The 12,883-nt window shown below is 45.3% G+C and overlaps 1 protein-coding gene across 1 annotated transcript in view; it reads left to right on the top strand.

Annotated features, from left to right (window-relative positions):
* Nucleotides 1-2,647: 2,647 nt before the first annotated feature.
* LOC146176838 (transmembrane protease serine 9-like) overlaps nucleotides 2,648-12,883 on the top strand; it is a 75,471-nt gene continuing 65,235 nt past the window's right edge. Inside the window, exon 1 of the mRNA XM_084581407.1 lies at nucleotides 2,648-2,837. Within this exon, the coding sequence (XP_084437533.1) occupies nucleotides 2,648-2,837 (190 nt within the window). The remainder of the gene's footprint in view (nucleotides 2,838-12,883) is intronic.

Below are 12,883 nucleotides of genomic sequence, written 5' to 3' on the forward strand. Positions count from 1 at the left end.
TGGTCAAAATCAGTTCGTTTGTTTTTCTTTATGACCCTCACAAAGCGGCGGGATTTCTTCAGTTTTGTTCATGCAGTTGGCACTTGTTCTCATGCCACTTGAATTCTTTGGGGGAAATATCTTAGCATTTATATTCATAATGATGTGTCTTGCAATATACACATTACGCGCTGTGTGAGAGACTTTGTGGCGCCGCATACTTTCTTTGCAATATGAAACAGTTCATGCCTTTGTCATAAAGTTGCACACACCATGTGACAAGTGGCGTTAAGATATATTATGTGCTTTTTCAATTACTAATTAATTGTCAGTGAAAATTCGTCTGAAAAACATCGCTAAAAAAGCACTTGATCAATTATACAAGAAACGAGTGGAATCTGCAATAATCCCTTCATTTCATTATCGGTTGAAGTAAATAGCAGTTTAAAAATTTTCGGGAAAATTCTCGCAATAATGTAGAAGTGTAAATTGCTCAATTACGAAAAATGCCACGCTACAGCTTGCCCGAAACTCGTCCTCATCTTTCTGAAGCAAAGATAAACTGTTACGTCCAACGTATATCTATTAAGTTATCAGGTTACTTATTCTTTCATCCCGCGCCTTCAGCTCAGAAATGCTATATTATCTCAAGGAGATTTGCAACACGAATAACTTCACTTTCTACTTTCTTTTTTCGTTGAGTAACTTATTCTATTCTCTGTATTTTTTCGCTGGTTACGCATTACATATTTAAGTGTACAAAGAGAAGTGCATCTGCACATATATGTGTTCTCTCTTCTTGTTTGAGTTTTGTTGGCTAAGATACATATTGCGTACGTGGTTTGTTGCAGTTTCCGAGCGACACCACATAACTCCCATGGTATTTCGGTGCGCCTGTATGCGTCTGGAAATATTATTTGAATAAAATTCATGGTAATGATATCTTATATTTAGCGATGTCGGTTACAAAGTCATTCATCACGATTCGACGACAAAATTCTTGCAACGGCTTAATAAGAGCTTTTCTTCGTTGCTTCGGGCTGTTGCTTCGTTGGTGTATGAATTCAAGAAGGCATCTTACCTGCCCAATAAAACACATGAGAAGATTTGAAACCCTGAACTGCGCTCCGAAATCCTTTCACGCGCAATGGACACACTCATATATGTGGCTTAACCTTCTATAGCAAGAGCGAAAGTACCACATGAAAAAAATCAGGAACCATAGGAAAAGAGAGCAAACAGCAGTCAGTTTATCGCTTTTATTCGGTCCCATCGAACTGACAACTCGCATAGACAGTTCACAATTTTATACCGACTTACTCGATTTAATTTGCACGTTTTCAATATTTAAAATATCTGATTTTAGGAGACTGGAAGTTGCAGGAATGTAATTTATCTAAGTGCTGTGCCCATTTAACGTGCCCGTTGAAATACAGCGCACTTTCTTAGGTCACATGCGAAGCGAAGGAAATGTTGCGCGCGCACGCACGCACACACACACACACACACACACACACACACACACACACACACACACACACACACACACACACACACACACACACACACACACACACACACACACACACACACACACACACACGCACACGCACACGCACACGCACACGCACACGCACACGCACACGCACACGCGCACGCGCACGCGCACGCGCACGCGCACACGCACACGCACACGCACACGCACGCGCACGCGCACACGCACGCGCACGCGCACACGCACACGCACACGCACACGCACACGCACACGCACACGCACACGCACACGCACACGCACACGCACACGCACACGCACACACGCACACGCACACGCACACGCACACGCACACGCACACGCACACACGCACACGCACACGCACACGCACACACGCACACGCACACGCACACGCACACGCACACGCACACGCACACGCACACGCACACACGCACACGCACACGCACGCACACACGCGCGCACGCACACGCACACACACACACACACACACACACACACACACACACACACACACACACACACACACACACACACACACACACACACACACACACACACACACACACACACACACACACACACACACACACACACACACACACACACACACACACACACACACACACACACACACACACACACACACACACACACACCGAAATTGCTTTCCAAACAAGTGTTTTTACTTATGTGTGAGTATAAGTTAGAATGTTCAAAGTGACAGCGGAATGAACACTAGCGTCCAACAATGGATCATGGAAAGCGTGTTGCTTCCGTAGCTGGCGGGCAAGCTACACACTTCGAAAATGCCTCCTTTTGGAATGTCTTTATGCATTTTGGTCTTTATGCGCTTCATTACAGAAAATCATTTTGTTTTTATTTTGTTTAAAGTGAAGCTTTTCTGCTTTTGCACTGAGCAGAGGCCGCGGGACAAGGGCATCTGCTATCACGTGACGAATCAGTGCTCAAAGCTAATTCCGTGCACCTCGCGCAATATTCGCCACCACAAAGAGGCACGCAGAATCGCTCCCAAGGATGCTTCCAAACGCCTTAAAGCAGGGTTCAGGAATATACCCACCGGAAATGGCTAGCTCGGCATCCTATTGAATTGCGAATTATCAGCCACTGTTATGGTATACAGCCATTCGTGGCGACATGGCAAATCACTCGCATGATGAAAGGGCCATGGTTGCGGCCTGCCGCATCCCTGCGTCATCCTGTGAGCGCTGCGAGTATGCGAAATGCCAGAACCGCAGCCGTCGTGTGGTGGGTCCAAACTCTAGCGAATGCTTTCAGGAAGCTGCCTGGAAACGCGTTCCAGGACAAGATGCTGAGGCCCGTGCCGGTACCTTTTACTCATGCCATAAACGACTTGTGACTTTCTCAACATAGAAACGCACTCACCCCCGACATGTGCATGCGTTCACAGTTGAAGCACACGCAATGTTTGCAAAAAAAGAAAAAAAAAGAAACAGAAAACCTCCGAGGGCACTGCAGAGACTCCATTGGAGAAATGAGAAAGCATGAGCGTTGCTGCTGCCCACGGTATATCGTGCGCCCTTTGTATAGATTTTGCTAGGAACGCCAGGCCTCGTGCCGCCCGGTGGACATTTCCGTTCCTTTGGTGCGCGTTCGGTGCAGTGCTCCTGCAATCGAGGGACTGGACGGTGCGCCGTCGCTTCTTTCGCGTAGCGTTTTCCTAGCCACATACGTTCTCACGCAACTTGACGTGTCCTTTTCACGTGATACTTTTAAGTAGTCAGGCGACATTGCAGTCATGCAGCTTGACGATCACATGACTTCGCAAAGTAATACTCTCATAGTAACATCGCTTTGAATTTGATGCACTCATAGCAGCGTCACACACTCGTCCAACTTCACTGCCATGTGACGTGGTCCTAAACGTGATTGTCGCACAATTGACAATTGAAGTAAATAAAACACCTAATTATATTACTAAATAAATAAATAAATAAATAAACAAATAAATAAATAAATAATTGAATTAATTCAATTACATACTGCTATTTCTCGTAGGCTGCAGTTTTCTGGGCAGGACTTTCACAGTTGCAATATTTATTAACATAAATAATTGAATATTTATTTACACTAATTACATATAATTAATTCAAACTTTTGTTTTCAATCTCACCACAGTATATTTTACGTACCAGGTAACCTCCCCTATTTTTCACCAACATATTCACGCAGTTCCCCACTTAGAAAGAATAATTCAATTCAGTTCAACTTCGCACGCTCGCGATCTGCTAGCAATCAAAGGCATACAAGTGAAAATTGGCACACAGTGCACGTTTTTAAAGACGCGGGTGGTTGTGATCTGTCAGTCATGTGAATCCTGCAGATTGCATGCAAAATGTATGCATTTTCAGGCATGCAGACCTTTCATGGTAAGTTCGTAGGAGTTCCCTGAACCTTTGCGCCGAATTTCTCTGACGGGCAGAGTTTGTTTTCGGCGCAAGTAATTATAAATTTTCTGGTTCGCGGCCTCATTTGTGGTCATTTCTGCGTGCAACCTTGCACGTAACGGATGGCATGCCCATCAACCTTCACCCTGCGTTTGCTAAAACCAATTAGGGCTCATTCTGAGCGACTACAAATGAATTGTCGATGTTGGAGTTCACATTCTCTAGTGTAAACACTCAAAGAACGCACGGGTGGTTCGATGACGCAATCTCTGGCAGTATTTTGGTCTATCTTGATATCTTGGTTTGGTCAAAACCAGCCGTAGGTTTTCATTTTGTGGTTATTGTTGTTATTCTCTGGTTTCTCTGAATAATGTGAAAAAACATTCGTCTACACGAATACAGGAAGGTCCATGAAATATAATGCCTTAGTGAACTTATAATGTTTCTGAAGTCAACCGTAATTTCCTTTCAATAAGTCCTCGTAGCCCAGAAAGCATGCTTTGATACACTCCTAACGTATACATATATTACGCCCGATGCAACCTGTTGGAATAAAGCAAAGCAGATAAAACACATTGCGGTACAGATTGTCGCCTCGTGCGCAGGCACGGATGCGAGAGGCAGTGTGCACGTTATGTATTATTTTGACGGCGCTGCATAATAATTGTGTTACATCCAGTCATAGAACAGAGGGTTGTTAGCTACGATGAATACATCCATAAGTATATGCACATATTTTGCGCGCTCATTACAGTACAAGCGAAGCGAACTGCTAGGGAGAGGCACGTAATGAGCTTGGTTGTTTATCGTGATTTTTCATGGCAAGTTGGTAAACACTGCACGTACCACATCGGCTCCAGGTACGCGGGTGATAAATCTGGACAGGAATCGAACGGCCGCGCACCAAGCTCGAAATTGCTCCACGTTGGGATCTTGCGCTCAGACATATAAATGTTTGTTTACAAAGTGCCTGGAGGCACGCTAACATAGTTGCGGATCTCTTGCGAAGCTTTGGCTGCATTCTTTTTGTTTGTTTGTTTCGATTCACTAGGTTCTTATGCAGGGCGCGATAGAAATGTTGCATGCGGAATGGAACCGCCGCTATTCATTGGTTGTTTTGCCGAACGCATGGGGGTAATTTGGCATCTCTAACGAAAAGGATGAATGGTGGGACTTTTTTGTACATTTGGTGATCACGTCATATGTAGGAAGTCGAGGGAAATTCGCCACGCTACGCGGAAATGGCGTGAACACGGAAGCGGCGTGAGTACATTTGCACCAAAGTGCCAGATACCGTGTGTTAATTTCAAAAACAGAATTTTTGGGCTATTTTCTGGACAGTTTAGAGGGCTTTTCAAATAACCGGGTGCTATTTTGTTCGAAATTTGCATATTTATGCTTGGATCGCTGTTATGTTCGGTATTAGACGGATTGCATTAGTGCTACCCCGAATGTAAGCCGTCTACCCACAGAACTAAGAATTGTGTTGTGTAATCCTTGATTTTAAACGGGATGCAGTGTACCATAATTTCAGCGCAAAACCTTATTCCGTTCTCACTGGCTACCGCATGCACTGCATATAGTGTAGCCATAAATCCATTGCCATTGCAAACATGGCGGCCCATTATGGTTGCTTCAAGTTTGGGCTCAAAACCACACTTATTTCGCGGGCAAGCTGCTTGCTCCTGCACCACACGATCTTAGCGCGTGCCAATGAACTCTGAATGTGTCCATGAGAGGGTGCTGTCTCTATGTCTCGAGAAGGGACATATTTTTAGCAAGATGAGCGGTAATAGTGCCGGGTAAAGATGAGGCTCTCTGCGGTCCGTTTTCCTGCTTCCATGTTCCCACTTTGGCAACTAGTTGAGGTTGCGAGCTTGTAATACCAGGAGCACATTTAGTATGGCTATAAAGTGCTCTTGTTTTAGCACTGATATGTATAGTGTCATTGAGAAAACTTTACCAGAAGAGAATAAAGAAAATCTGCACCAGCTGGAATTACAAAATGCACTTGCCGAGCAACTCCCCAATGAGCCTAATTTTTACGTCTTCCTTCATTACCTCGCAGCGCATGGTGTAATAATTAAGCTGTTGGCACTACGCAGTAGCAATTAAATTATCTTGTGTTCGGGTTGCACAAATGTCATTTAGGTGGCAGAGTGCAGAGTGTTTATAATGAGCGCACTAATTTTTAAGGTTATTTGCTCACTCGACAAAAAAACATATCCTGCTAAAAGAGTGTTCTACGCATATTCGCCATAATACATTGTAAGAGGCGGAAGCTACTACGTTATAGGCCGACGGCATGAGCCATCTGGAAAGGTTGATGTTAATTTACTAATTATTTGACTGCTTCTTAGAGGACCAGTTTCAACGCTGGAGAAGGCGAACAACAAGGGTTAGCTCTGCTGCAGCACTGGTGAAGAAATGCATACTGTGCTCAGCTCAAACTGTTTTCATAGGCAGCGTCAACGACATTAATTCAACAAGCTTATGTGCTGCCTCGCATGCCACTAGATGCCCTGTGGCTGTCATCACCGATAATTTTAGCGCAGCAGACTGCAAAAACAGCTTCTGGTTCCTTTCCTCCAGCTAGAGCAGCTACTTTATTCTCTTGCCAGGTAAAGCGATTCCATGCTAACCGGCTTGGATGAACAGGGATTCGAACCATAGATATCTGCAGCCTCGCCGCGGTGGCTCAATGGTTAGGATGGTTACTGAACCCAAGGACGCGTCTCTCAGAGCTTGCGTTACTTTGAGAGGTTAAGCCTGATGAACGGAACCAAGCCACAGATCTCTGCAATCATCGCGGAAGCTCTATAATCATGTATGTGGAGATCTGTGGCGGAGATTTCGCTATGGGTGATTTTATGATGATCAAATGAAACGCTCGGATGTTTGGCAGTCTTTAAAGACAATGAGACTGATGGCGTGACAGTGTAAGTATGAGTTCAATTGACGCAGCTAAGTTTAAGGCATGAGAACCGTTCGTGCCGATAACCACTCTATTTTATATGCAATGAGTGTACTTCGTAGAAGCGTATGTTATTGTCGCCAGGCTGGTGTCACTTTTGTCCTACAGTGGATGTGACATAGTCCAGTACGATGATATACAATCTTCTAGTAATACTTCTTTGTAAACTCTACTTAGAAATAATTCGGGATTGTGCCATGCTTCATTGATGTTTACGCGCAATGATCCGCGCTCACCTGCGTGCGGTCATCAACGCGATGTTTCTTCAAAGAGGGCCACCGATCTCTCGGCTTGTGGTAATGCAATTCCGCTCCACGTGCCTTAAAGGTGGACCCTCTCAGGCGACTTCGCTTACAAACTGGTTCCGCAAGGACGAACTCAGAGCGCGTGGACCTTTCTCTCTCGTTCGCAAACCATGGCAGAACAGCAAACAAGGAAAAGCTGACAGGAGACGCGACGCGTCTTTTTATGGCGTGCTTGGTGAAAACGCGCTGTTCAACCTCACGCTGACACTTCACTAGGAGCGGTGAAAGTGCGCTGTTTGGCGGATGCGGTGGTGCGGATGCAACACAAGTGGGAAATCAGTGCCTGGAGTGCTCGCGGCTTACTCATTTGCTTGGGAATGCGAAAGTTCATCTTTGCGGTCCCGTCGTTGAATATCACCGAAAGAACTTAGGCGCTGTTGGTGCTGTTGTTGTTTGTTACAGTGGAGCAGTTTGTGGTGTTGTGCAGTGAACCACCCGTGTAGATAATTCTCGACTACTTGTGATTAAGTTAGAGGTTGTACCTTCAGTAAGAGCGATATGCTGCGGAGTGTGTGGACAAGGAAAATAACAAGTTTATTTGTAAAGACAGGTACACCCCAAGATCAGCTCCTGTGCTGGGCTTAACTCCACTGAAGCAGAACGCCAAAAATGAGTCGATTCAAGATCTGTACCCATTGAGACTGCATACTCGGAGACATCGGGAGAGACTTGACATCTAAACTGCGCTCTTTACCCTGAACAACCTTTGATATCCGTCGGTGAATGCAAGCTACAGAGAGATCACCAGAACTCAGCACTTTGGAGTGTTCTTACAACTGAGGAAACCGGAACCCCTTTGTTGATCTCCGACTGACTAGAAACATACGCCGGTTTGGGGCGTGTTCTAGAGCTTTGATCGCGAGCTACTTCAAAACTGCACCGATTGTCGTCGTGTACCCTCGTACAGTCCGCGGTGCTGGTCTAAACCGTGCTCGAAACATTCTCAAGAGGAAAACGCCGTCACGAACCCCGAAGTCCCGCTCGGTAGAATGATTGCAGGAGAGACTCACCGCTGATGCGTTGATCAAAGACACCGACTGGATAAGACAACCGTTGGCAGTGAGACGAAAATAAGTAGCAGTGAATGATTGTTTGCCCGTGCTTGACTATTTGTACAAATTGGCGCTTCTAGCGTAGCAAGTTTTGCGCCATGTTCAACTGGAGATCATTTATAACAGCAGTGTGTATCCTGCACCTGTTTACGTGAGTGAAATGTTTCATTCTTTCTTCTTTACAACCATGTTCAGAGTTATCCCTTTCTTTGACTAGCAATCTGTTTCTAGAGGCATACCTGTTGTCTCACACAACTTAGGCAAACGTCAGCAGCAATGTTTGCTCAGCAAAATGTCCAGTCTGCCGAGGCATGAAATAAGTTTAGTTTTAAAGTTCGCCGTTAGTCTGTGCGCACGGCAGCACACTCTTAAATGAAAACTTCTCGCTGATAGCACAGATCTGTGAAATGAAGTAAAAACGAAAACATTTTTTGAGGAAATGAAAGGAGAAGCTGTCTCGCATTTGGTTCAGTTGGTTTGATTTTGAGGTTTTAATGTACCGAAGATAAGGCTATGAGGGACGTCGTAGTGGAGGACTTCGGGAGTTTCGACCACCTTATGCTCTTTAACATGCACTGACATCGCACAGCACACGGGCGTCTAGCTTTTCGCCTCCATCGAAAAGCGGCCACCGGGGCTGAGATTCGATTCGGCTTCCTTGGGCACAGCATTCGAACGCCCTAACAGTTTCCCCACCAGGTTGTCTCATATATGGGTAGACACATTAAGTCTGCTTTGGAATAAGGAAAGAAGGCGGAGCTCAAATAAAAAAGAGATGGAGGGAGAGAGAGAAATGTACCGATACAGCTGTGCGGTTTAGTTAAAACATTATTGCGGGCTGAAAAATGCGTGTGCGCACATGATGTTTGCTGGATTTAAATGTCTAAGAAAGGAAGTTTGAGCGTCAGGAAGTAGCAGTAGTCCCATTTAGTCAGTGCAAAAGTGCCTTTTTTCTCGCGGCCATAAATGAGCTAAACCCACTGAGAGGTGCGCCTCACAGAGTGTTCGTGTGAAAAAGGTGGTGTATTTAAAGATTGCGCAGACCTTTCGGGAGAATGAAGGAATCACCTGCAAGAACCTCTACTTTACACCGTATTCCATGTGATGATCCGGGGCAAGTCCTCTTACTTTCAAAGGAGATCTGAATACGGATCCTCCTGAGTTCTGATTGGACCACGACAGCACGACTCCTTTGACATCTGGTACATTTTGAGATGCCGATAGGAGCTCCTGATTTTTGTTTGAAATTTTTCATAGGTAGAAGCAGTTTCATCTGCCTAAACTGATTCCAGATAAATCTGGCTGCCTTTAGTGAACCAAGAATATTATTAGGTGGTGGTGGAGTGTCAGTGAAGCTGACCAATCAAACACAAAAAAGCTTTGCGACATCGTATAATTCTGCACAGCGCACTTTTGTGGAAAGATGTATACGTATATAGATCTTCATCGGATGTTGTTTTTTCTAAGAGGCTGTATCATTTGCCCAGGAGCCAAGGTTCATCGTCCACCAAGCTTGGAACCCTACGACGTCAAAAGCGGTTTGCAGGTGGGTTGATAAGTGATTTTCTTTAGCGTTTGCCTCCCTACTTCTGGAGTGCTAATTTATATAGTGTAACTAATAAATCACCCATCTTCCTAATATTGTCACTACATTAGGGAGGCAGCGGTTTATTTACACCACCGATATGAATAGTGGGACCACGTCTCGATGAAAAAGCTACCAGTGCTGTATGACATGACATGGTATTGCACGCGCGCGCTTAAGTACATCGAAAAGTTGCTGCTGGTCTATGAAAGACAGTGTTGAGGAGGGCATTGAATAATTTCGAGCAGCCGGGGCTTTTCCCGTGCATTGGAAACGTAAAGCATCCGGAGTCCTCTGTGATTTGCCTCCGATCGAATGCGACCGCCGCGGCCGGAATTCGATCCCACGATATCTCTCTTATGAAGCGCCATAACTATGGTGTAGCGGTGCGGCGAGTAAGCGAGAGCGTTACGGAACAGATTTCTCTAGTACTTACGTAAGAACAAGCAGAAGTGAATAACAAGGCGTCCATGCGTTGCTTAACTTTCATTAAATACAACTAAGAGAGAAAAATACAAATTTGGAAAGGAAGAGAAATGCCGAAGAACAAATACAGAAAGCGGATTTAGACTTTGGAAAAAAGGAAAGAGCTGAAAGTTTTGGGCAACGGCGTAGATGGGGAGGGGGCGAGAGGGGGGGGGGGGGGGCGCCTAGCGGGTAAAACCATCAGAGGGGAGCGCTCGCCCGGAAATATCGTACTTGGTCACGCATGGCTGGTCTGGATTTGAAGAGACGAGCCTGCCGCTTACGAAACGACCGCGGGGAATGAAGCGGGTTGCGCTATGAACACTATTCACCCGGTACGGCAGACGACGACTGAACAGCGCACGCATGGATCAGTGCTCGCCCGTTCGCGCTATCTTCGAACGAGATTACGCGGAAATTTCGCATGCGCGGTTTAGTTTTCAATGTCATCGGCACCTCGGTGAAAGTTTCGCGCGGAGATTTGTTCCCTCACTTGCGCAAGGTAGATCAAAAGCAGCGCCGAGGGCTTCAGCCTGTTCGCTTATACACGAGTTCACACGCAGCGCGACCGATGCCTTAATATGAAAAAAAAAAAGGAAATACAAATTTCCAGAACATTTCGCTCGAAGAGAGCGTTCCGCATGAGGGGAACTACTGACTAGGTGAAGACTGGTGGATTTCTGGGGGCGTTGGGAATGAAACGAGCACTGAATCTCTCGCGCACTAAGCTGATTATGAAAGCTTATTATCCACCGCCGAGGTTAAAGTACTCATTCAAGAGGCCGCCTGCTGAACTGAACTGTAGCTTGCTAAAAGAGAAAAACAACCGCAGTGAAATTTATTGAAAAGCTTTGATTTTTTTTATGTTCCTTAAGAATGTTCGTAAGACCAATACTCATTAGGCCAGCAACTTCGGAGATTCTTGCACGATCACTGCCATTTCCGTGCTTTCATACGTCCATGGTTCTTCAAATGACTACGTACTGACACTCCATCACGATGACAATTGTATTGAAGCGCCACATATGTGCAGCGGTCAAACTTTCGCCAACTTTCACAATTCCAAGAAGAACCTTACTTACATATGTACATGGGCCTTGGCTAGGTACAGACACTCCATGATGATGACTAACATTGAAGCATGGTGATGTGCAGTGTCACAGAAGGCGCTACTTTCACGAAATTTCCCAATTCCAGGAAAGAATTCTGCACTTACCCCTATAGACGGAATAAACGAGGAATATAATTTTGTCAGTAGATTACGTTCATAAGAAGTTCAGAATTATTTTGGCTTTTTCATTTGAGTGACGTCAGAGCGTTCTTTATATTTCGCATTCGCAAATGAGCTTTTTTCAGGGGGTTCATATCAGATCTCTTTTGTTTGAGCATCGACGTTCGCCGATGTACAAGCTTGCAGTCAAACATTTCTGACACGCCGATATTGATGGTATTGGTTTGGCAGTCTTTGTCAAAGGTTTAAAGGCCAGGGGCTTGTCAACCCTGTAGAGGAGCTTCTTTAGCATTCATGAAATTGGAACATTGAGATTGCACTACGAGTCACATGGTTTGACTCAGAAGCCAATGCCCTGGACTATAAACTTTAGGCGAAGACTGTACATGGGTTATTGAACTCCCCGACTCGACTCATGTTATAAGACGCCTTAGTGGAGGGCTCCAAGAAACTAATTTAATTTTGTCGCTGTGCTTGCAACCGGCCTGTAACAGACATACGCCTTATGATCGCGAATGGCCGTAAGGTAAAAGAAGACCTTTAGTTCCAAGGCAATACATCTTAGTGCAATGTTGTTTTTTTTTTTACTACTCTCCGAATTTCGCAAACTAATAAAGAGATTTAGCATCGCAAAAATGTATACCGGCTTACCGGAGGCCGGTTGTGCACGCGTATATAGTGACATCGACGCAGCCACGTTGGCAGCCAGGTGGGGCGCTGGGAGTGTGCAGCGACGCAAGGTAAGTCTGTTTACGTCTGCCCTATGCTAAATCTCATACGCTACTTCGGCGTACAGTCAGAGAACACATATAACGAAAGAGAGGCAGAAAGTAAAAACGCGCGCAATTTGAATAAAGGGGAACAATGCTTATGAAGAGCAAAGCACGGCGCTGCATTTTAATGTGTATAACATATTCCGCCGAAAACCCAGTAAAGTCAGTTTGACCTCTGGAAGCTTACTCTAGGATTGCGATCCGTGAACGAGCAGGACGGCTGCCGTAGACTGCCTGTCGGCAGCAGAAAGAAGATGGATATGCATTATTAGCAAACTGCGCCGACCGAGCTGCTCACTTGTGGGGACGCCTCTTATTATTTTTCTCTTGCTCGCTGATCCCAGAAATCCTATACTGACCTCCCACTACCTCCATACCATTGGATCTGAGCTAAGATCTTTCATTTATTTTCGTTTGCCTCGTGGTCGGGGCTCAGTAAATGTGCAGTGACCTCGGTAGACAGCAATCCTAGCAAAACAACGATTTTTTTTTTATTGTTTTTTGGTGCGCTACAACGCTAGAGCCAAAGATAAAGCAAAAGAAAACCAAGAAAAATTTTCTAATCAAATTTCTTGAATGA

This window comes from Amblyomma maculatum, chromosome 10 (genome assembly GCF_055883805.1).
Source record: "Amblyomma maculatum isolate TAMU_Amacu chromosome 10, ASM5588380v1, whole genome shotgun sequence".
Classification (NCBI taxonomy): domain Eukaryota; kingdom Metazoa; phylum Arthropoda; class Arachnida; order Ixodida; family Ixodidae; genus Amblyomma; species Amblyomma maculatum.